Source organism: Myiozetetes cayanensis, unplaced genomic scaffold, assembly GCF_022539395.1.
Source record: "Myiozetetes cayanensis isolate MyiCay16 unplaced genomic scaffold, myiCay2020 scf1, whole genome shotgun sequence".
Classification (NCBI taxonomy): Eukaryota; Metazoa; Chordata; class Aves; order Passeriformes; family Tyrannidae; genus Myiozetetes; species Myiozetetes cayanensis.
Window position 1 is genome coordinate 20,299,701 of NW_026086604.1, and position 24,590 is coordinate 20,324,290.

Genomic DNA, 24,590 nt, shown 5'->3' on the forward strand with positions numbered 1-24,590 from the left:
GCCTGCACACTTGAATGCTTTGTTAAGCAAATACAAGCTATGAGTCAGTTCATTTCTTCGCATTGCTTGGAAAAGTCTAGCATACAAAATGTTGGACAAGGTGTTATTTGTAGCTACGATAAAAACATTTATTTGCTGTAAACTTATGTAACAGTCTTTCAATTTGACATCATTAAAGACAGTATTAAAGATTTAAAAGCCATAACCAAGGTTTCTACTTCATACTCTCCCCTGAAGGATATCAGGCCCTCAAGACCACAATAGTGATTTGCAACAGAGCAGAATTCCCCAACACCATAAGCACTTTGCCAGTCTACTGAGGAGAACACAGATATTCATCTTGATTTCAGCATTTTTGTGCCCTTTTGCTTAGAAAAAACTGACAAGAATTCACTGCAAAAAAAATGTAAGTAGAATTCTGGAAAAATAAATACATTGTTACATGAAGTCTGTGTTTGTTTCTGGTTTTAGAACTGTTTGAGTTGTAAAATGAAGTTAATTACATCTTTGATAAGTAGTTTATTGATCCAAGGTTGCAGAGTGTACTTTATTTATACTGGATGAAAAGCTAGGGTGTATTGTTACAGATGTAATAGATTTGGACTTTTTTTTTAAATGGTAAATTAGTCATTGTGTCAATTTGCAAAGGTTTTTACAGTGACACATTAGATCGTTTCCTGGTCTATTAGTAATAGGTTGCAAGTCAAGCCATTGTGGGATGATGATAAATAGATGACGAAAGAACTTATGATCAGTATAACTATTGTTTTATCTGTGCATTTGCTGAGTAAACAGTTTATAAAAAATCATCCATTCTTCATACACGTATACATACATACATATATCTATATCTATCTCCATGATGATTAACATCAAATGCTGCCAGGATATACAAACCATGTGGCAGTAATAATCCAAAAATTTCACCAACTTGAAGAGATACCATACTCTGTCACGTTACCAGCAGAAGGATCTACAGGACATATTTCACAAAGCACTCTTGAGAAGAGATCTCAGTACTTGGTATAGAGTTTTTGCACTTCATTTACAATTCAGTACAGCTTTGTACTAAAGAAAAGTTCTTCAGATCATTTTGTTTTATTTTACTTTGCCATATGAAACACTAAAGGTGAATCACAACAGTTTCACTCCTTTAAACACCCGATGGAAACTCTTTTTTACACAAGCAGCTCTTTGTCATCCATTTTCAAACAATTGTACGGGAGTTGGATCATGAATTTTGGTGGGCTTTACATGATAGCATCAGGCCCTCCATATGAGTGATATATGCATTTAACCTTCTTAACCAGATCAGCAGTAGCTCAGTACAAGCTCCAAAGGAGGTAAAGGCCTCTGTAGATGAGTCAAGAACTCCTCCAGGAAACCCACAAAGAGTAGAGTGACCAAGTGAGCATGGATGCCTGGAACACTGATCATGCAATTAACACTTGAATAGCAGGTGTTTTTTCCAAGACTCAGTTATCAAGGAACAAAGAAAGCTGTGGGTACAAGGAGTCTCTTGCACACCCTTCCCACTATATGCCATTTGACTAAGAGCCAATCCCTTTATCCCATAAAAATGACAAAGTGAATGTCTTCTGAGCTCTCCCTACCAAGCAGCATGGCTGCACAGCAGTGATGTCCACTTGAACTGTGACACCTTCTACAAACAACAGATCTCCGGATGAGGTCAAGTTTTCTTGAAATCGCAACTGGACTGCACACCAGTAACTCTCCCCTTGGGCTGGGGTGCCTCCCAGGGTTTGAGTGTTTGATCTGACACTGAAAGATCCTTCTGCACCCAAGGCACAGAGATCCCTTATTTGCAACAGATTCTCAGTAAGCTGTTGACAGCATATTAAGTTAATACTAATGACATCCATGTAGTTAACTCCTTTAGATAATAGACCATTGTCAAAGTCTGAGATTAAGATTACACCAAACTGCACTCCATCAGGAGTTTAGAAAGCAAGGGGGTCTACTCTGAACCTTGTGACTCAATGGGAGGACTTCTTTACTCTTTTTTGTATTTTTTCCGTCAGATATAAACTGTTGTCCAGGTCTGAGATTAGGATCAGACTCTAGCTGCACCTAAGCTCCATCAGAGGCTTAAGCAAGCAAGTTATCTCACCCTTTTTTGTTTTCAGCCTCCACGTAAATAATGCCAAATTTATTCTATTTTCCATTCTATGTTTCACCCATACAGTAAGTGATAGAGTGAACACTGCTATTGAACTTTGCTAAGTTGCAAAATTCCATGTTTTAGAGAAAATTATGCAGTTATTATGATCACATAAAAAATTTCCAACTTGTATGCAAAAGGACCCAAAAAAGGCAAAATTGAATTGCACCTGCTGAACTTCTCAGAGGCAGATTCTGCTTATGCACAACTATTAACTTCAATGGAATTTGTTTACATTTACCCAGCTGAATCTGGAGATCTCTCTACTTACAAGTTCCAGTAAAGGAATGGAAGAGTACACCTAAAACGATGGAATTACATGTTGGACAAAAGTGAGAATGTGAGCTACAGATTGCTTCACCAATCGGAAAGTGTTTTAAAATATATGTAATCCAAATTCTTAAAATTAAACTACATTAATAGCATATATTAAAGCTATCATATAAATCTTTTTACACTTTTTAAATAACTGTTAAATTGTGTGCCTAAAATTGTGAAATTAATGTAAGATGTGACTGATTTATGTAACTGAATATAAATCTGCAGCAGTAAATCTTGCATTAATGTAAGGATCTGACAATCCAAGGGAAAGAAAATGAAGTAATCTGCCAGTAAGAAGTCCTCAAGCTGGGGGTCAGATCCTGTTCATGGAAACCATCTGGTTGGGACCCTCCAAGCCACACCAAACACAAATGATCTTTTAAAAAAATATCCTATTCATTAATGCTTCGCAGCTGCACTGAGTGTTACTTCATTTTTCCATGGCAACATTCTTTCTGTTTCAAGGATCTTATTTCAGTTTTGGTAGCAACATGTTCGTTTGCCAATACCGAACACATTCATGTGTTAAAGAGAAGGAATTATTACAAATTCTTGAAACAGGATCACCCCCTATTTTCTTTTTTATTATGTCAAGGTCTATACATGCTAAATAATGTACACTAATGATAAGCCAATGAAGTAAGCAGTATTTTCCCTTCTACTTTTTAAAAGTTATGCAAAGCATATTGCTCTCTGCTTTTATTAATATATAAGCCTAAAAAGTCCAATTACTCTCAGACTTTTGTATAAAAAGGAAAGTATTAAGTTACTGAAATAGAGTATTTTTAATTCATAATGTATAAAAAGAGAATGTTGCACATTAGAGATAACACTGATATAAATACTGCCGAAGAATTAGATCTTCTTGAGCAGAGTGGGTGGGAGGGAAACAAAACAAGTGACACTCCACAGTTATCCTGCACAAGTGCAACAAAGAGGGACAGGTTGTACAAGAGTCTTTATAGCCTTTCATGATAGTCATACCACAAGGAGATTCCCTTCCATAATCCACATTTCATAGCTACATAAAACAATTATAGGTACCAAAGATTTTCTACAATGTAACACTTGTATAAGGGTGTCTCTCCTGAGAAGTTGCCTCTCTCCTCATCATCCCACATATGCTCTTGGCATATGTGTTTTTCTTGGCTAATGTGTTTTTCTGGGGCTCTCAAGTACAGAATATCATCTTGCAATGACTCCCCAAAGTGCTGAGAACTACTGTCACACATCTTGTGTAGGGGTTCTGGTGCGCTCGGTATCATAAGACCAAAGCTCAGATTCTGACATCCAGCTTAGTTCTACCCATTTAGAGTTCTACCCATTCACAGTTGAGCCAGAGATGCACCATTTGCCAGAATTTTAAAAGGCAGGACAGAAATTCGTGTTTTGAAGTTAAACAGAAAGTAAAAATTATATATAAATGGAAAGCAGAACACATGAGTAGGAGAACTAAGCGAGTAGGCTACCTGTACATAAAAGTGAGTATAATATGGATCAGCTGCATTTTCTTTGACCACTTAAAACACAGTGGCTTTGAACTACATAGTATTCCTGTTTTTCTCTAAGAAAACTTTTAAACCTTTTAAGAAGGTTTTATTTAGTTATGGAAAACTCAATTTTTTGTTGGTTTGTGGTAAGTAACCAGCTTAAGAAATCATCCCATCTCACAAGTGCTGAATAACTGCTGTGAGCTGTTACTGCTAAGTTACAAGTCACAGAATCTCTTTCTGAGCCCTGGATAAAGACACTGTTCAAAGAACAGGAACTATCATCAATTCCATCCTTCCCTTTCTGGTCTTTCAAAGTTTCACTCTGACAAAAATTTTGTACAAGTTAAATGTTCTAAAGAAAATATTCTTCTCAGTAATTTCAGGAAACAGACATTTTTTTCAAATAAATTCAGGGGAATTTAAAGGCATGTGGCGTATCTAAGTTTTATAAATAACAGTTACACTCTTCTTTAGTTGGCATTCATTGCAACATTACTCATTAATTCATTTACTTTTAATACAGATCCTTCATTGTTCGCACTGGAATTCAGCATTAACAGCCAATTAAAATTAATTGTGTTTATACTGCTTCGTAATTTTAGCAACTATTAGTATGAAGAACATGTGAAAAGTAAGTATTTTCTCCTACACAGCGTAACTGCCAAAAAGACTTCAAGGCTGCATATAAAATCCTACAACAACTAAATAATAAAACAACTTTTTATAGTTAAGTATGAAAGTCTTTTAACTTATATACTAATAGCTTAAAACAACTCCAATGCACAAAATCTTCATGCAATATTCTACCAAAAGCAAGTCAGGGCTAGGGCTAAGCAAGTACCAGTTTTGGATCCAAAATAAACTTTTGTAGTTACTTTGGTTCCAAACTCATTTACTTACTCAAACTTCCACTAAAAGAATAATCCTTTGGTGATTTTAACTTATGAAGTTCAGTTTTATCTGATGACAACTATAGACTTTTCTGTTCTACAATGATACTACTAAAAAAATCCAGGAACATGAAAATTAGCTTAAAAAAAAAAAAAAAGCCACAGAGTCTAAGTGCTCCAGCATTTAACCAGATAAATTATTCTAGAGATTTGCCGTTTTCATGTCAAATAATAATAAAATACAGAAAATCTATATGAATTTAACCTATATATATACTTACATGTGTTTAATAATATGCACATTATGTTTAATAAAATAAAGTACTTGAATTGAAAGACAGTCATAACCCTCATCCTCTTTCCCTCTATATATTGCCTTGCACAAATTTCCCATTCAGGCCAGTATTGAAGGAAACAAGCTATATAAATGGCATTTGTGTCTTGAAAAACATATTTAAATAAAATAGACATAGGGACTACTAGCAGCAATAAAAAGAACAGCAAGCATATCTATAAATCCTTCATATTTTACTAAGAACTACTGCATCTTTGTGTGGAAGCACATTCTTGAACTTTTCCTGTAAGGTTTCTTTGCAGTTGTTGAAACTTTTCACTGATAACATGCAATATCTTTCTGGCAAGATACTGGTAAATTCTTTACCAAGTACATTCAAAGCACAAGGATAAAAACACACCAGAAGTGTGTAAGGTACTGTATCAACTTATAGGGGTGTTTAATTGCAATATATATAAAAACTAAAAACATAATTTCATAGTCACAATGATGAAAATAGAAAGCATGAGTACTCTACCAAAAAAATCCCTGTAAAAAGTAAATAAATCTAGAACCTCAAACACTAGGAAAAGTACCCAATACAAAAAACCCTCTGCCAGTACTAGCTCTAATCTGTGATTGTATTAGGTCAGAGTAGAAATATATTAATTAATTACTCTCTGAGAAACCCTCTATCACTGTCACCAGCTTTCAAAAAAAAATTACCTTTTTTTTCTATCTAGTAACAAGTAAACTTCATTTTTAGCTGGTTGTTATCTTAACCATTCTTCAAAACAAATTCACTTGTCTGGTTTCTCTCAAAAAAACATACCACGAAAAATGTATGAGCAGAGGATCTTAGCTCTGATTCAACTTTCCCCATTTATAAAAGATCCAGCTCTTCTTCATCTTCATTATGACTCAAACTGTATGTCTCACTGTGTTAAGTACCATCCAGACACATAACAAAAACACACTGTTTCCTTCAAACAGTTTACAAATTATCTCTCTTACCTAGACATTTTAATCTACAGTGGTGATAATATTAAAAAGAAAGGAAAACAAGTAAAATACTCATGAAACAATGATGAAAGATACAGCTGAAAACTAAACAGTTAATAGGAAGCATCTCCTCAACTTCATGATGTTCTGCAATCAGGTCACAAGTCTCAAGTTTTTGCTCAGGCAAAATTTGAACTTTCAAACTTCCTAATATTGTGAACAGTAAGTACTATCTACAGGAAAGAGAAGTAACACAGACACAGGTTCTGAGATGAGCCTGAACATAAATAAATATATTTCTTGGTAGGAAGAAGGAACAGGCATTCAATGAGTACTTTCTATAATGTTGGGGTTTCTTGTGATTATTTTTCTTTTGTAAGCAAAACCAGTTTTGGTACTATATACTGGGGTAACCTAAAATACCAATCTCATAGAATGTATGGTTCAAAAGGCACAGGCTATAGTAGTTCTAAATTAGGGTAATTTCTCAGCAAGCACTTGATAAGTACTGGGAACAGTCTTACTTCTAGCATTTCTAAGCGATCTAATATTTGTTCATGCAATCTTAACATTGGACTTCTAACACAGTACCACTACTGCTATGTGAATACCCTGCTCTTACTGATCAGTAACCACCACCTAGAGCAGGATAAAATCAAAAGCTTTAACCTGAGCAACAACTACTTGTCCTTTTTGACAAGGGACACAAGTAAGCTGCTGAGCCTTCACTGTGTAACAGCATTTTTTACCATACACCCTGAGAAATTATTTATCGTACATGCTTTCCTCAAGTATTTTTAGAAAAGAAGGCATTCTTCAAATCTAACTACAGATACAAAGGTGTATATTTATGTTTATAATACAGAGAAGTGTGATGAGTAATTTTTCTTCATATAATTTTTTAAGAATCTTTCCCTCAAATACAACAAAGTATTTCAAAACCCAATATCCTAAATCTAAAGCATTCTTTGCTTAATTTACCCCAAATCTGTACTTTGTTTTTCATTCTCTCAGACTTTGAAACTACTGAAATAAGACAATAAAACTGCGAGCTCCTTTAAAAACCCTCTAATAAAAAGCACTAGGATGCATAAAAAGTATCATAAAGTTTGGAAAGACACAGGGTTTTTTCACTTCCTTTTCATCTTACCTGAAGTGTAAGGCACTTAACTGCATTCCACACTATTCCAATAAATTCCTTCATTCTTTCCTCAGGACTTCTGCAACTTTCAGATGAGTTCAGCATGGTTTTCACAGGAAGTGACAAAGGACGAGATTCTAATGCAAACAACAAAACTCAGTTATAAAAAGAATATCTAACTAAATAATATACTTACCAAGATTATTTACTTAAAATTCTAGAAGAGATTTTCTCTCACTGTGTGTATCTCATAGTGGACATGACAATGTGTCTATTATAGGTTTTAAACCTGGCAATACAACTGTATTGGTTCAGCCTCGTGAGAAATGTGATGCTCAATGAAATTAGATGCTTAAACTTCTTTAATATAAACTGCTACAAAAATATTATGAAGAATGTTTGACCTAAACAAATTAAGATAATTTTCAAAGTGTGATAACCTATTTGGTGATGGAATAGAAATCCCAGAGGTTTTCACATACTTTGCTGCTAGTGTCATATAAAGGTTTCACCTTTCTAAAATTGTAAGAAGTGAAAGACAGCCCATATTTAATTACAGACATTAATTTGTTTTCTTTAAAAAATCCATTACAAACCTTAACTGTGTTTCAAAGCAAGGCATAAAAATTAAACCATTTTCTTACTTTGTCAAGATTAAAGGTATTAAAGTATGAAATATTTCAGTAAAATTCAATTTTTTCTAGTAAAAAGAGAAATTTTCTTAAATTGTTAATTATTTCATAACATGAACATAGTTTATATAACAGAAGCATTAAATTGAATATGAGCATAGTACAACTTTAAAAGAAGACTGAGTGGTACATAGTTCCCTCTGACATCTTCTACAGAATATCCTTTTCCTTAAGTTTTGGGATACCCACCAAACTATTGTCAGCTTCTTAAACATTTCTAGATTTGGCCTACATGTTGTTGAACTGACAAAACTGCAGGAATAAGTTATGAGATCTCCATGACTTAAATTTAAACTAAATCAAAATCAGCACATGTATGCACAATCAGCACAGGTATGACAATTTATGTCTACCAACTGTAGAGCTAAAAAAATCTGTGCCATGCAAATGACAGAAAAATTCTTCAAACAAAACTATGCTACCAACTGAACTCAGGAGAGCAAAAATATAAGTTCCTTTATATGCATAACTGAGTCTTCAGAGAGTTTAATCATGCAATGAAACACGCAGAGATTTAAAACTGAAACATCTAAGAGGTGAATTTCTGCCAAGAGCGTGCAGTGTTAATGTCACAGGAAGAATGAATTTGTGACTCTTTCCCTGTCAAGACTAGATTTCATCATTACTCTAGGAAAAAATCCTTCAACAAACAGTATTTTTAATAATCTCCAAGAGAAACATTCACTTTATTCAAATGATGGAGAATCCAAACATTCAAAAAGAGAGGTGGTTAAAAGAGTGAAAGAATTTTTATAGCTGCAGTGTAATTAATCCTCACAGATATTCCTGGCTCCAATTTTGGATATCTTAGAAGGATAAGGAATGAAAACTAGTTCATGAGAATGTAAAATGTGTAACTTTTCATGATTGTTGTCCGTATGCTGGAGAGACAAACATGTAAATTGTTCATACGGAGAAGCAGTATGCTGTAACTGTTTCATAATACCTTCTCACACGGGCACTTATGCCATGCAATAAGTCTTTCCTCCACATTATGAACAGATTCAGTTAAAACAGACATTCAGGGAAGAATAGCTGTTCTGCTTTAACTTCTTACTCTATCTCAGTTCACATTGTCTTCTGTGTAGGCAGGCCCTACACTACATGTATTACAAGGTAAGAATTAGGAACAAACTGAGTACCAAGAAATATTAAAATAAAAGCGTTTTTGAAGCATAGAACTCTAGAACACAAGTGTGGGTAAGGGTGAGAACAGCATACAAAGTCACTGAGAGACTGGAAATTTCACAGGTAGGATGCTTCAGGTCAGGATGAATAGATAAATACAATGGAAACCGACATATTCTATAATGCATTCAGCAAGGACTATCAACAACCTATATCTCTGAACAAGTGCATCTCTCATGAGTGGGATTTAAAGCCAGGTTTTGTTCCAATCTCCCATGTTTTATTTGCAGGGAAACACTCCACTAATATCTTTCTCAATAGGGTGAATAGCCAGAAACAACAATTTGTGAATGAAAAATAAAATTTGCTGACTGAAGTAGCACTTGTTTCTTTTCATATATGTAACTGAAACTTGCAGAGCTGATAAAAATACAAAAATATCCATGATAGAAAATAATCTCACTGTAACCCCTCATGCTCAACCAAAAGACAAAATTAAAAAAAAAAAAAAAAGGGATAGGAAACTATTCAACCAGAAACCATGGACAATAGAAAAGAAATAAGAAATAGGGGAAAGACAAGCACAGAAGTATCTCCTGAAGAGAACAGAACAAAGAAGTCCTCTTTTAATTTTTTTCCTGTATTGGTAAATCCCAGAGTTTTGCCTGAAGGGATGCTGGGACAGAACAGTATCTTAATTCCCTGTTGGGCAAGGACATCAGTAGATGACACTTGCTAAGAGCCTGTCAGGTGTGGTTACCATGTGTGTTTGGCTGGTCCTCTATAGCAGACGTAGACTGGATCAGCTCCATCTGTCTTGGTAAGAAGGTTAATTTCCTAAAATAATTATGTTACTTAGCTACTACTGAATTGAAAACCTCAGAACATTTCCTGGCACTGTAATCAGCCTTGTGTTGAAGCCAGATGCCAGTCAGCAATCACTAGACAGAAAATGAGATTTGTATGAAACACTTGGAAATTTATGAAGGGGGAAAACCCAAATCAACACAATGGAGGGGATGCTGCTTCAGGTTGTACAAATAGAAGTTTTAAGAAAACCAGTGTACAGGAACATAAAATATTCCTACTCTTATATTCCATTACCCTATAATTGAGATACCTATAACTGGTATGTTTGCAAACATATACACATCAATTACAGAAGCTGCCACACTCATCATCAGTTTCAGAACAAAACAGTAATGAACAAACTTTTTAAAAAGAACTGATCAGATCAATCAGGACTGAGCTGCCAGAAGGAGTAGTTTTCATAATTAATTTCATATATTATGGTTAAAATACACAGAGAATTAAAAGTGGCAATATGAAAAAATTAATCATTAAAGGATTCACTTTGTAGGAGAGGTCACCAAGCCAAACTATAAGTATAAATTCTAGTTAGAGGTGTCTTTCTTAGATACATGTTCCTTCTTTGTGTTTTTTAGACTACAGGGAACAAGTTGTTTTACAAGTCTGATCCATAAAATAAAAACACTTTGAAAATAAAAAGAACTTTTGGGAAAATGATGCTACTCTGGGCTATTAATATTCTCTGATCTAAGAAACAGAAAAGGCAAAAGAAAACTTCTGAAGTTTGAAGATTTTGGACAAATGGACATTTCCTAAAATAAATCAAAGCAAAAGAGATACAGATCAGAGATCTTCCCCTATGGAATTGAAGAATAACATATTGATAATATGTCCTCACTGCTGGCCTCATTCTTTCAGTTCCTCCTCTCTCTTATAGCTAGCAATTAAACTGGAGGAAGCTAAAATACAATGCTAATACCTTATTCCTCATTTCTACTTGGTACAGATCTATCACGTGGCACAAAACAACTCATTTTTCCTGTCCCACTGTGTGCCTCAGATACCTGATGCATTAGGAAGTCAGCAGCTTCTTTCTCATCGGAAAAGGTTACCTTGCTGCAAGCAAACCCATGCTTTCAGTAATCCCCAAAAGCTCAAAGAGCTCCTGCTTCAAGACAGGTCCATAGACAGACACCCACAGCAGAAACCTGAGTCTGCCACGTGACCTCAACAAGCTGGGTGAGCTTTCCCTCCCACATCCCATCATCTGTCATAAAGGTTCTCACACATCAGAAGGGAGCTAAGCTGAGGAAAACGCTGCAAACTAGCCATAGTTACTAAGAGGCTATGATAGCAAAACACATGAACGTTATTTAACAGTATTTAAAGGAAGAAAAGAAATCAAAGGAAATCAGTGGTCTGCATAGTGTCAAAGTAATCATTGGGATTTCTTTAATATGTATTCAGTTTCATGCATTAGACATGAATTTCTATGAAAAACCCCAAAACTAAGATGCTTGCAACAAATGCAAACTCTTAAGGAACTGATCACGGGTCTAAGGCAATAGAAATGAGATCAAAATGCAGTGGAGGAAAAAAATGAAAACTTCAAACAACCTTGAAAAAAACCAAAATGGTCTACAGACATATATATATATGTATGTATGTATACATATATATACTATTTTTTACAGAAGATAAACTGGTTTCTTTATATGCAAAACAAACCAAAAACCTGTATTTACCAATTATCTGAACTGCCAATGCTCTTCAGAAGTCTTTCAGAAATACTCATATTTTATTTTTGCAGTGTTATAAGAGAAGTTATTCCCCATATCCCCATTCTTGTATGACTGATATTTGAATTATTCATATAACTGTGGTTTTTTTCTGCAAGGATAGACTATGATAATTACTTTTTAAAGTCTGCACTCTTCATCAGGATGTTTGAGAATAACAGCAGTACTTAACTAACTTTAATAACAGCAGGAAATTCTTTTAAGCTTATAAAAATATGCAATATACTTGCTGGTATACTGAATAGTATTTACATAAATAATTACTGGCCTTTGAGCATTTTTGCGTTGTACTTTACTAATAGTACAGATAACACACTACTTTTATTTACCAAGATGATAACTGCACCCACACAGTCCCTGACAACTCGTGAGAGCGAGTCCTTTATACCCAGGGAAACGGCAGCAGAGAGGTGCAGTGACTGAATTTGCACGACCATTCGATGACTTAGCAGCAGAGTAAGTGTTAAAATACAGAGGCTTTTAACACACTGTCAGGAAACAAAGACAAATGTGATATTAACACTGTTGTGCAATCCGAAAGGATCTTTCTGTGTGAAAGTGTGTGCTGGCCAGGGAATGGCTGTGGTCAGCATTTTCTCCCACCGAATTCTTAATGATTGCAGCACTATTTCTGGCAAAAAATACCTATTTTGCTCTGGGAACAAAAATAAGAAAGGACTGACACTTTTGTACAAATCAATAACAGACATTCAGAGGCCAAACTAAGCTACTATACTAGTAATTATAGAAATGTGATATATATGTGTTCATATCTAAAGTCCATACCTGAATTTTTTCTTAATATCACTTACCATTTCAAATACAATTTATACTATCAAGTAAGAATTTCAGCCTTTAGATATGCAGTAAGTCCTGATAAATTCTGCCTAGTATTCTGCCTTTTTAAAAATACATGAAAAGTTCCTCAGTCTTATAAATATAAACTAAAAATAAACTATCAATTTTCTTCTCTCTCAGCATTGAATTTCTCCATACAGAAAGAATGTTTGATATACTACATTGGCTTTGAGTTACTAATGTTTCTGAGATCCATAGTTTTGAAATCCACCCAGTGAACTGAAGAAATTGTGCAGCCATAACAAAAAAGTCAGACATTTTACGAGCTAAAAAAACTCAGAATAATGCATTTCTGATACAGACATGTGATTGTCCAGCCATTTAAAACTTTCTATAAATCACCTGTGCCTTGACACCTTCCTTTTAAATAATCCTTTCAGGAACTAAAGCCATTTTATAAAGATCCCAGTGTTTTCAGGCACCCTAGATAAATGTGTGTCAGACTTAAACTCCTATATTTTACTTAACCTATTTAGTACCTTTTTAATTTCATTCATCTTCCCAAATTAATCATCATACATTTCCTAATAGGCATGAATAAACAATAATCATTCACTTCATTGAGCAGAAATAGTGACCTACTAATTCAAATACTTCAGATAATCCATTGATTTCTCACCAGCCAGACTTCTCTCACATTTGCCAGTTTTTGGCGTTCCAACGCATTATGTTCATCTTAGCATGAACCTAATTAAGCATTCTAGGTGGGCTTTAAGGGGGAAAAAACTAGTAACTGCATCCATTTTTGCTAAGTACAGGTCCTATTCTGCTACACTGTACTCAGTAGACACTTTTTAAACTTAAAATGAAGCCTCAAATAACGACATCAGTCTGTCTGGACCTGTCTACATTTAAAGCCTCATCTTTCTCCAGTTTCATGGAGGAATACTTAACAGTGGTTCAGAAATATCTCAGGTATACTTTTAAGGAATTTTAAGAATTACTGCAGTAAAGCTTTCAAAATTGAATTACTAACACTTCCCATAACAACCAAGAAATTTCAGTTATCAGTATTTAATGGCCAATTTAAATTTTATTATAACTACACTCTCAAATATTAGGAAGTGATTCAAAGGAAAGGTGGAGATTGCTCTTTGCATGTTTTCCTATGGAAAAAAGGTTTATACAAGCCTATACTCTGTGCTTATCGAATGCAAATAATTAGCTTGTTTTGTAACTCTTTTTGCATTGGTTGGTCAATATAAATCAAATTCAACAGGATAAATATTTCAAAGATACTATGTTTCTACAAGTTCTGGGAAAATAAGTAAACAGGGTAAAGCAGCTAGAAATTGCCAACAAGAGCTCTGTCCTTACCAGAATTCAGGCAATTTATACAGGACAGAGAACATAAAGGCCATCTAAGACAGAATTTTCAACTTTCTTGTTATGACACCGTCCTCCATCTACTTGAAATACCAATGAAAAGTAGACTAGGTGTAACTGGGTACTTACAAAACTTTCAAACTCTTGACTTATTTCCCTGTAAGAACAATAGTTTGAAAGAGTGTTCCAGAAACACAAGAGATTTTTTCCAAACTGGAGCGCTTTCATGTCCTATATTTCTCTCCATGCCCTTACGCAACACATTGACACTTCCTGCAGAATGAAACAACGCTGGATTCTCTTCTCAGCTTCGAACTTGGGACTAAGACTGAATTTGTAGTGGAATTAAAAGACCAGTGAGCTGTGTGACCTGCAGACCTAGTCTATCAAAAAATGCTGCCCTGAACACACCACTGTTTAATTCTCTTTTGCAAATGTCCTTGCAATTTGTCCACCAGACACCTAAACGGAGCAATCAGGTGCTAGACACAGTGGTGAAAAGCACTTGCCTGCGTTTGCAGGTCTAATGTACGCTCATGACATGGCTGAAATGCAGTCACCACCTGTGCCATGGACAAACATCTCGCTGTTGCATAACAGGGATCAGCAAAATTTTATGTGACGAGTGTATGTTCAGTTATGGACAAGGCATTCAGTTTTCAGATGCCTTTCTAACAGGTTATGGGGCCTACTATTACCAGAAATGTCATAACTTATTAGATGATACATTAAATTCCACTTACCTACCTGTTCTGTGGCTATAAAAAAAGTCAACTTTGAGGATTTTGAGTGAGAAAAAAATTAATAACCTTTTCAGCTTCTGTAAGTAGCTCCTTCCATTAAAGGCATTCCTCATAACAAGACCATATGTGAGACTACTTTTCCACTGTTACTGAAAAATTACATGACATAGTCACTGGGTTACATCTCACAAGACAGCATCAAATTTGTATCTGGGATATCACAGTGACTTCCAAACACTGATAGATGTTGCTGAAATGAAATTTCACTACACTGACTACAAAAAGACCTCTCTAGCAGGTGGTAAAAAAAAAACAAAAAACCCAACTAAAAAACCCTACACAACCCGATTTCATCTTCAATCATGGAAAATGTTACTATGTTTTTCAAACGCAGTGAAAATATTATATTATAATAATTTAATAAATATAAATGAAACGTATGGGTTATTTTAGTAACGAACAAGCACCCATCTTGAATGTGTGAACACAGGCACTTCAGTTGTAACCATTATTCAATAGTGTACACAAGACAGCTTTCAAAGATTGCACTATCCATCTACTGCAGCCCATACTATCTTCCTGTATAGGCATGCTACATATGTTACATAATTACACACACATACAGCAACCATTTTGCAACTATCCAGGCATAAGAGCTATACCTCTATGCACAACTATGGGTCTGCAAATCACTTTTTACTGAACTAACATGAAGCTGTTGAATTGCTGAGAATGGGAGAAGTGGGTGGAGAAAGAAACAGAAGTAAAGTTTTTGTAATTATCTTTATCACCTTGCTTGTTCACAGCCACATCATACAAAATTTAAACCATACATTCTATTATCTTACTCTGTTTTTGAAGCCTCTGTGGTTAAGGAGATTTATAAATAACTACAATTTGAGACTTAAGAACAGAAACCCATGATATTCACAGACAGATACCATATAAATAGCAGGTTTGCTCTTTTCCCATGCTTCATTTTTGGCAAGGTCTCAGCAGCCATTAACTAATAAACTGAACTCAAGATCGATGTTTTAAATCATTTTACAGCTGTGATTACAAACTGCTTTCATCTAGTACATAGGGTTGCTTTCTAACAGTTCTCAAGGGAGTGACTTCTTGAGATCATGCTAGACTTGAAAAGAATTAATTCAAAATTACCACCAAAATTATCACGATTTTAAGATGAAATCTCTTTAAAATTGTAAGAACTATGCATATGTACATGTTATCAATCTAGGATCTCAGTTTTCTGACAATTTAAAACACATGTAACTAGAGCCTTGATGACTAATAAATATGAGGCTTACAAGAATCATTGCCTCTTTACCTAGAATGGGCTTGTAGCATAGGTAGTAGTATATGTCCTAGATCTATGATCAGTGTAGTATTCCTGGTTTAAAACAATGACACATATAATAAAAGAATACTCTGTCAGAAAGTAGATGAAATGAAAAGAAAGGAATTTAAGTGAAAGGGGGACCCAGAAGAATTAGAAAGGAGAAGAATCACAGGCACTCTATTCTTAGTGCAATGAACTAAAGTCATATTCGCCATATTCCAACACATTATACAGCTGTAAAGAAAGAAATTGTGAAAGAAAGGATCCACTGAAACTTTCTGAGAACGAGATTTCACCTTTCACACTCACATCTGTGTAACCTTTTCTAACCACTGTAACTGGTGGCTTCATAATCAGAGAGCTTTTTTATGCGACACAAAATACGTGTTAGCTTCTACTGAGCCCTGAATCTTCCACCACAAAGCCAACTCTGACAAACCTGGCACAAGACAACTCTACAGGCATGAAGCTGCAGGAGGCTACACAGAGAACAAGCCTGTTGGCACTGCAATGTGACATGACTCTCCTTTCTTTCTTTAATTAAGGGAAATCTCTGTGGTTCACTGCAGCAGAAAGGGCAACCTTTTAATTAATTTCATTACTATACAATGCTTTCAGTCCTTGACATCCATTTTAGAATTCACCTTTTTTTCACGTAACTATCAAATATTTCAGGTATGTTACACCTGCCATTTCATCTCCAGAGTATAAGAAACACATAAACTTATTAAAACACAGGTGTGCTGGTTTTGGCTGGGGTAGAGTTAATTTTCTTCAGAGTGGCTGGTACGGGGATGTGTTTTGGATTTGTGCTGAACACAGGTTTGATAATACAGTGATGTTTTCGTTATTGCTAAGCAGTGCATACACAGAGCCAAGGCCTTTTCTGCTTCTCATACTGCCACGCTGGCAAGGAAGGTGGGGGTGCTTGGGAGGTTGAGAGAAGACACAGCCAGGACAGGTGACCCAAATTGACCAAAGGGATATCCCATACCATGGGACATCATGCTCAGTATGTATAGAGGGGGGATGTTTGGAGTGATGGGGTTTCTCCTCCCAAGTAACAATTACATGTGATGGGGCCCTGCTCTCCTGGAGATGGCTGAGTACCTACATGTCCATGGAAAGCAGGGAATTAATGTCTTATTTTGCTGTGCTTGCATATGGGGCTTGTGCTTCCTCTATTAAACTGCCTTTACCTTAACACACAAGTTTTCCAGCTTTTTCAGGCATTTTTTTAACAGTTGACAATCAATGCAACCAAATTCAACAATTCTTTAAAAGACTGATTCTAAATCAAAACAGAAAATGCTTAGTCAATGTTATCTCTTGAGAGAATTAGTACCATCACCTTTCATTTCACAGCATTAAACTCTGCTGCAAAATTGTTTAATAGAGAAGCCAAATATCTACTTAATCTCAAAAAATCCTCAGCACTTAGGCTAAACTTATTTGATAAACTGATTGAATAAAGTAAGTGGTAGTTAACACAAATGAAATCCACAAATGAACTTCTAATTTTTCCATAAATGTGTTGTACTAAGTAACTGAAAACAGATCTCGACATTGACTTCAATTTAAAAGGTGGACCCTTATTTTGCTTTTATGATGTTATTTATAATTTATAATTTCATTTTGTTATTTCTCATACACACACAAAAGCCGCCCAAATAACAAAACTGACATCCACAGCCTTCCTAGATTTTGAATGATAATGTTTTCCTTTAGCAGACAATTCTGGTGTGATCTTTACTACAGAAAATATAATACTCAAGGTGAAGAACAAAGGCTGAAAAACAAAAAGGTCTACCAAGCTGGACAGGTAGCAGACTGGAACACTGATTTTCAAAATCTGAGTACAAAGCTACTTCTGCAAATCATATGCCTACTTTTTATAAATCAGTAATAAAAAAACTAATTTAGAATCTGTTTATGCAAATAGCTGGCTTTGAGTCAAATATTCAAAATTACAAAAGTTTCTCTAGTGAATTACACTTTGTGCCTTGCAGGCACAGGTAGAATTAACCTCAAGAAGAAAAAACATTATATTGATACAGCAGAACAGATGATAAATACAGTTAAAAGAGGAATATGCTTGATACAGTCAAGTAATTATATGGGCATATATATTTCCCTATATATTAGGCATAAATGAAGGAAATGCATAAATGAATGGTAAAAATAAATGGACAAATGGTAAAAATGAAAAATTTTAATAAATAAAATAGAAGTATTTGATATTTATCTATTGTTTTACTACCAATGATAACACCTGAACCCACTAATATTCAGCAAACAGATTTTCTGGTTTTAGCCCTTTTTATCAAAATAGGCCTTTATCCCAAAACAGCATTTAACTCTACCACTAATGGACAATACTGTAATCTTAGTTTCAGCAGACAACATCTTGAAGTACTTTGTGATTATCTGGAAATAAACAACAATGCAAAGGAAACTAGAATTTGCATAGTGTATTTCATAAGGATCAATAAATGTCTCAGCTTGACAGTAATTTTCTTTGGATCATCACCTCCTTTACTACTTGCAGACAGTACTATATGAATAAATAGACTAGAAATTTCCAGAAAACCATATCATCCTGATTAGTGATAACAAAGTTTCAGTTTAGACCCTGAAGCAGTCAGAAAATACTCCTAAACTTAAATAGTTTCTTGAAGTCCAGAAACAGAAGTGCCAACAAATGCACTTTCTATGGGTGATTTTGAAAACAATCAATTTTAACTTTTCATGCACAAATCTTGACTTCCATACATGCCATACTTTAAGCAATACAAACAGACCGAGTGAAATCAGAAGTTAATCACAGTGAAGTCTGACAAAATTATGGACTAAGTATCAAGGCAAATGGCAGATATCCTATTGAAAGCAAATCTCATTTATCTCACTTTAAAAATTGTATTACACGAAATTATCAGGGCCCCAAAGACAGCACTAAATGAAAATGAGAAAAAAATAAACATGTATTTCAAAGTTCTACATTTGATTATTTTTTATTAAAAAATCTGTAAGTTCTTTAGTGCTGAAAGTTGTTCCACAGTATTTGCACAGCTGATGCTGTTCAGTGGTGAAGGTATGTTACTGGGAGGCTGCAACTGCAGAAAGGCTAGGTTCAATTAAGTGATCATACCTGTTACTGTTTTTGTTTTGACAGGACTGCTGGCATACTCAGAGGCTTGATTTGATTGCTGCCTTGCCAAAGGTGCACTTCCAACTGATGCTTCATCCTCTTTTTTCCGAGTTACTGACACACCAAGTGGAACAGCTCCTACAGATTGCTAGAAAAAGAAGTACCTTGTGAACCACTGAAAACCAAAACAAATTAATATTGGATTATGACACCGTCATGAGAAGCATGTCAAACTACATATTTTGAAATGTACAGAAGAAAACTTGAAACACTGATTGGAGCACAAGTATTCCAAAAACTCGATTATGAAATGCTGCATTCAGACTTGCACCTCTAATTCTTAATTTCAGTCCTGTTAGTCTGAAGAAAAAATCTATGAAAACAAAAGAGTGAAATATAACTAACTTAAAATACAATGGTTTTTAGCCAACCGAGATGCACATGCACAAACTTTGCTGATCACCAAAGTAAAATAATTATCTGAATGTCTTAATGGAAATTGAAAACTTCAAGCCACATATGAAGATGACAAAGACATTTATAACTTCCATTAAGCTTCAAAATAAAAGGTGTTTTGCTAGTTGTACATTATTGTGCTTGTTCCTCACATTTTAAGTATAAAATTGAACTGACAACGACCAATTTTGAACTATATTGTCTTTCATGCATATATCTGCTCTAAATGCAACACTTAGGCAAAACCAAAGGCATTAAAACCTATTTTGAAGGACTGCATCATTATTTTAACATTAGAAAAGAACAATGTGTATTAAACCATGTGGGCTATGGAACTGGAGGTCCACTGATGAACACAGTCCATTGGCTTTGTTGCAATTTTTTTTTATTAATGAAAGCTACAAAAGACAAAATTATTAAAAAAACTTTGATCCTCAATGTTGCTGTCCAGTTGGCTCTTAATATTTTGCCATAGCATCAGCTGCTAAGTAAACTGCAGATGCATCACAGTTGACAAAAGCAAAATATTTCTACCATTGATTTTGCAGAGAGTTATCATTTAAAGATGACAAAAGCTTTTTCTAAAGATCAGACATTAGGATTATACGCATCTTAATTTTTGTGTAATTTAATTTTGTTCTTATTGGAGTGAAAATGTAATCCATATAACTGCGTAATGAGAAACCTCACACATTGCATTAGGAATCTCTGTGGGAAACAAATTCGTGTGAGGCAGGCAATGTGCTTGTAAATTTTCTCCAATAGAAAACAGATCACTGAATCAAGCAGTGTGCAACATGTGCACACATACAAAACCCCAAAACAAACAGAAAAATCATTTAATTGAAGGAGAATGACTTCCAAACGCCTTCATCATTTTCCACTATAAAAGTAAATTAAAATAAGAAAGACAATTTAATTCTATTCCAGTGAAAACAATCAACTTATATATACAGTGGTACGCAAAGTTAATAGAAAAAGACTAATGTCAATGACAAACAGAACTCTCATCTCTCCTCCCTCTGAATGTACAGTCAATAATTTTGTCTCCAAAAGCACAAAAAAATTGCTCTGGAACATAGTAACATGCCACTTCGGTGTCCTCTAGCATCAAAAATCTCCATCAGCTTTGAGAAGACAAGCTATACACCACAGAAATACTTCCCACATGCATACAGGGAGAGGGGCTGAAGTTTTCTAAACTTCCATCAGTCACTTTACATCACTTATTTTCACTAATTTTTAAAACCTAGCCATTTATCTGATACAACTTTTCACAAGGCAAAGCCATCTGCACCTTTCCCATGATGGCAACTGCTGAGCCATCATTTGGCTATTCTGGATGTAACATTGCAAGAACATTGACTTGCCAAAGTGAAGCAAGAATTTCTGAAGAATGAATGCAGGCAATACAGAACAGTTCAAAAGACAACAGGATAGAAATACTGTCTGAAGAAGCAGTATCTATTTCTGAACCACTAAAGAAACGAATCAGCAAAATATAATAAGTTACACTACTAGTCATAGAGTGAAAAACATCAAGGCTATCACAGCCAGAAAAAGCTGGAAAAAATTATGAACATATATTGAGTGCTTGAGTGCTGATCTGGACAATGAAACAGCTGTTTTATCTTTGCTCACTGAAATCAAGGCTGATGTTGCTGCTGATGACGCCCAGTACAATCTTGTCAGGTTTTTGGCAAAAGATTTCTGGTTAAAAGAATGCAGAAGATGAAAGATCAGCGTTGAACTAGATGGAAAAGGATCATCAAGATTTGGGTTTTAGCCACAAACTGATGAGGAAATTGTGGCTTGGGAAATAGCAGATGACAAGAGCCCCACAGCTGTAGGAGAAGCTGAATCTGATGGGAAAGGAGACATTGCAGGCAAGTGTTATCGTAAGAATTTCATCACAAGAATCCAAAAAAACTAGCTGTAAAGTAGTATGTGGTAAATCTTAAATACACCTATTTGGGATTAAGCTTTATGGTTACTAATTGGTAGCATTATAAAGAAGATAAAGAGCATGTAATAAAGTTCTGGAACTATGGCAACATTTATATGAGGTTATTTTGTTGACACAAAGTCAAAATCAGATTCTGTTCTAGAATACTGATCACAGTTTTATGAATGCAATAATGTTCTGTGACTATTATATACAGAATATGAAATTAATTACAATTCATAGAATTCAGAATAAAAAATTGTATTATTTTTCATGTACAATTATTACAATTAAGTTTTTAAGCAGAGGCTGAAAAACTACAGAAAAGCTATCCTTTCTGAATTTAATTTTTATTGGCATAAACAATCTAAGACATTACACACCATGTTAAGTATGTGCACACAAAACACGCACATACATATAGGCTATTTATGCACGCAAGTGGATCAACAGATACCAGTTGGTTTTTTTTAATTCATACTGTCTGGTCAACATGACTTTGGAAATGATAAAGATCTAAAATCAGAGAAAGGCTCAGAACAATACTAGCTATAAACTAACCTGCCAGAAATACTAAGCCCCAAGTATTTCCTGGATTTATGTGGAGATATGCCAACCAACTAAAGCTAAAATATCCTGTAAAGAGGGCTAGTGGAAATTTGCCTGAGGTGAATTAATATTTTATTTTTCTTGGGATTTTTTGTAATTAAATATTTTATTTCTGAATTATAATTTCCCACAAGTGTGAGCCTAAAGAGACTGCAGGCAGATCTGAGAACACAAGAAATGCACTTTTACAAAAGACATGACCAACAGAGCAGATGAGTAACGTTCATTTGAGGGATGCCTATGCAGTCACCTCCCTGATAACAAACCAAAGGCAAAAGAATATTCCAAGATGGGAAATTAACTATTACCATCAAAAGAAAAAACATGAAGCATTGGCTTGTGAAATGTCGAATTCAAAAGAATCAGTCCAGACATGGGTTGATATTTGAAACGGTACCAAACCCAGCTATCCCATAAGGTGGATGCTGCATGCACACAGATGGACGTGTACATGTGCAGGAGCTGCAACCAGCAAGCAGGAAGAAAGATTACTGAAGTCTTTGGAGTGGGGACAGATGGCAGTTTCACTCAAGATACGGTGTTTATGGAACATCTAAGATCACTGTCATGGAATCACTAACTACCTTAGAGAAGAAGTATTTACCTGTGTTACAAGACTGTCCAAGCTGTGCCAGAACGAGCTGCAACAGCAAGGAGAATCTACCTTGCCCACCTTCCAAGAAGTTCTTCTGTCATGAAAACACAAACAATGCTTGACTGCAGAGTTACATTTAATTGTTTTGATTTCTGAGATTAATAATAAACTGCTTCAGAGATTTCAAACAAAACTAGGCATTAGGCCTAGTTCCCAATTGAAATTAATTAATTGAAATTAATTGCTAAATAAAAAGCCTAGGCATGTCTAATCCTTGGGGTCCACAAAGCACCTTCTTTCCTGGCAGATGAATTTGCTAATTCAGATGAAATTCTGTGACCGCTTCAGGTAGGAATTTCAGGTATGTTTGGAAAAGTGCTCTGCTGGGATAAGGGACCAATCTCTGATTAGCTGTAATGTTCCCAAACTTATGCAATGAACTGGTGTCAGCCAAGAATCCCCTTGTTTTCACCAACTGATGAAAGCATTCCATCAGCAGTTTCAAGGGGCCTCTGAAACTAGAACATATAAGGTTTGAGTCCCAAGTAGCTTTAGTTTCCCAAGCAAGCTGTAACTTCACTCCTGTATCCTTTAGAGACATGATTGCTTTCCGTGGGGTAAGAGGTGACAGATTCTGACAGGGATAAACACAGTGTTCCTGACCTGCAAGTAGTATCAGAAATCAAAACCTCTTATAATTTGAGAAGTCTTTGAACACCAAGAAGATAATTGTGTCTACTGTAGATACGTGCTTGTTTTATCAAAGCCTTTCTGGATATTTATCAAGGTAAAAGAGAAACTAGGCAACACAGCTCTGCCCTCAACAGCCAACTTTGCTGCAACATGGAAAATCTTAAGTTTGGGTACTGAAACTTACTCTTATATTGAGTCATTCATTCATTATCAGAATCACTTGGCCCTTAAAGAACCAAAGATGTGCAATATACCAGAAGTCATTCTAAGACAGACCAATTTAAAGGACTAACTTTTTCTGCAAGAGTCTACAGACCAAGTCATGATGATAAAATTATTTCACCTCAGTAAAAAAATTCCAGAGAGACCGCTGGTGCAGACTTCTGAATGAAAAAGTGCCCAAAGTACACCACTGAGATGGATAATACCCACAGCTCACAATGAACTTTCCACAAAGCAGTGAAAAGATTTTGTAACAAGGTAAAATTCCCAATATAAGGGTAGTGAAAAGAGAAAATGAGCAGAGAAAAAGAAGAGTAGAAGGAAAAAAATTGATTACATCGAATTGTTAATGATGAATTCTGTAATTTAGCCACCCAGCTGAGGAAAAATTCTGGGTTTTGAATTCAGATGCACAGTCTTCCATGGTGGAGACGTTTATGGAAAGAGAGAAATTTGGATTCTGGATTCATGTTGGTGTGTTACATTCCAGTGCTATAAAGCATAATGAATCTGGAAGAGGTGCAATGTATTTTTCTTAGTTGTTCCTGTATACAGCTAAGGATATTCACCCTGAACTGTTGAGCTTAGATTTTTTCTCTTTTACTGAAATACTCATTAGATTAGGTAATAACACATGCATATGCATGGAACAGCCAAAAATGACATAACTATGCAGCCATATTATGTATCTATATATAGACATTTTTGATAGCTTAGTCTTCCCTGAAATTACTCATTTTATCTTAAAGGAATGCATAGTGAAAGAAAAGTATTGAGAAGCCATGAAGGTTTTACAGTAATGTGTCTTTGAGAAAGATGACATGCTCATTTATAAATTCACTGCAAACAGCATCACACATATCTGATGTCTCACATCAGAGTACAGCTCAGGCTTCTTTACCAAGGAAAACAGACTCTTCC

The 24,590-nt window shown here is 35.1% G+C and overlaps 1 protein-coding gene across 1 annotated transcript in view; it reads right to left on the reverse strand.

Moving 5' to 3' along the window:
• VPS13B (vacuolar protein sorting 13 homolog B) overlaps nt 1–24,590 on the reverse strand; it is a 418,175-nt gene that overhangs the window by 210,199 nt on the left and 183,386 nt on the right. The window contains 2 exon segments of the mRNA XM_050315121.1: nt 7,313–7,440; nt 19,150–19,297. Of these exon segments, the coding sequence (XP_050171078.1) occupies nt 7,313–7,440; nt 19,150–19,297 (276 nt within the window).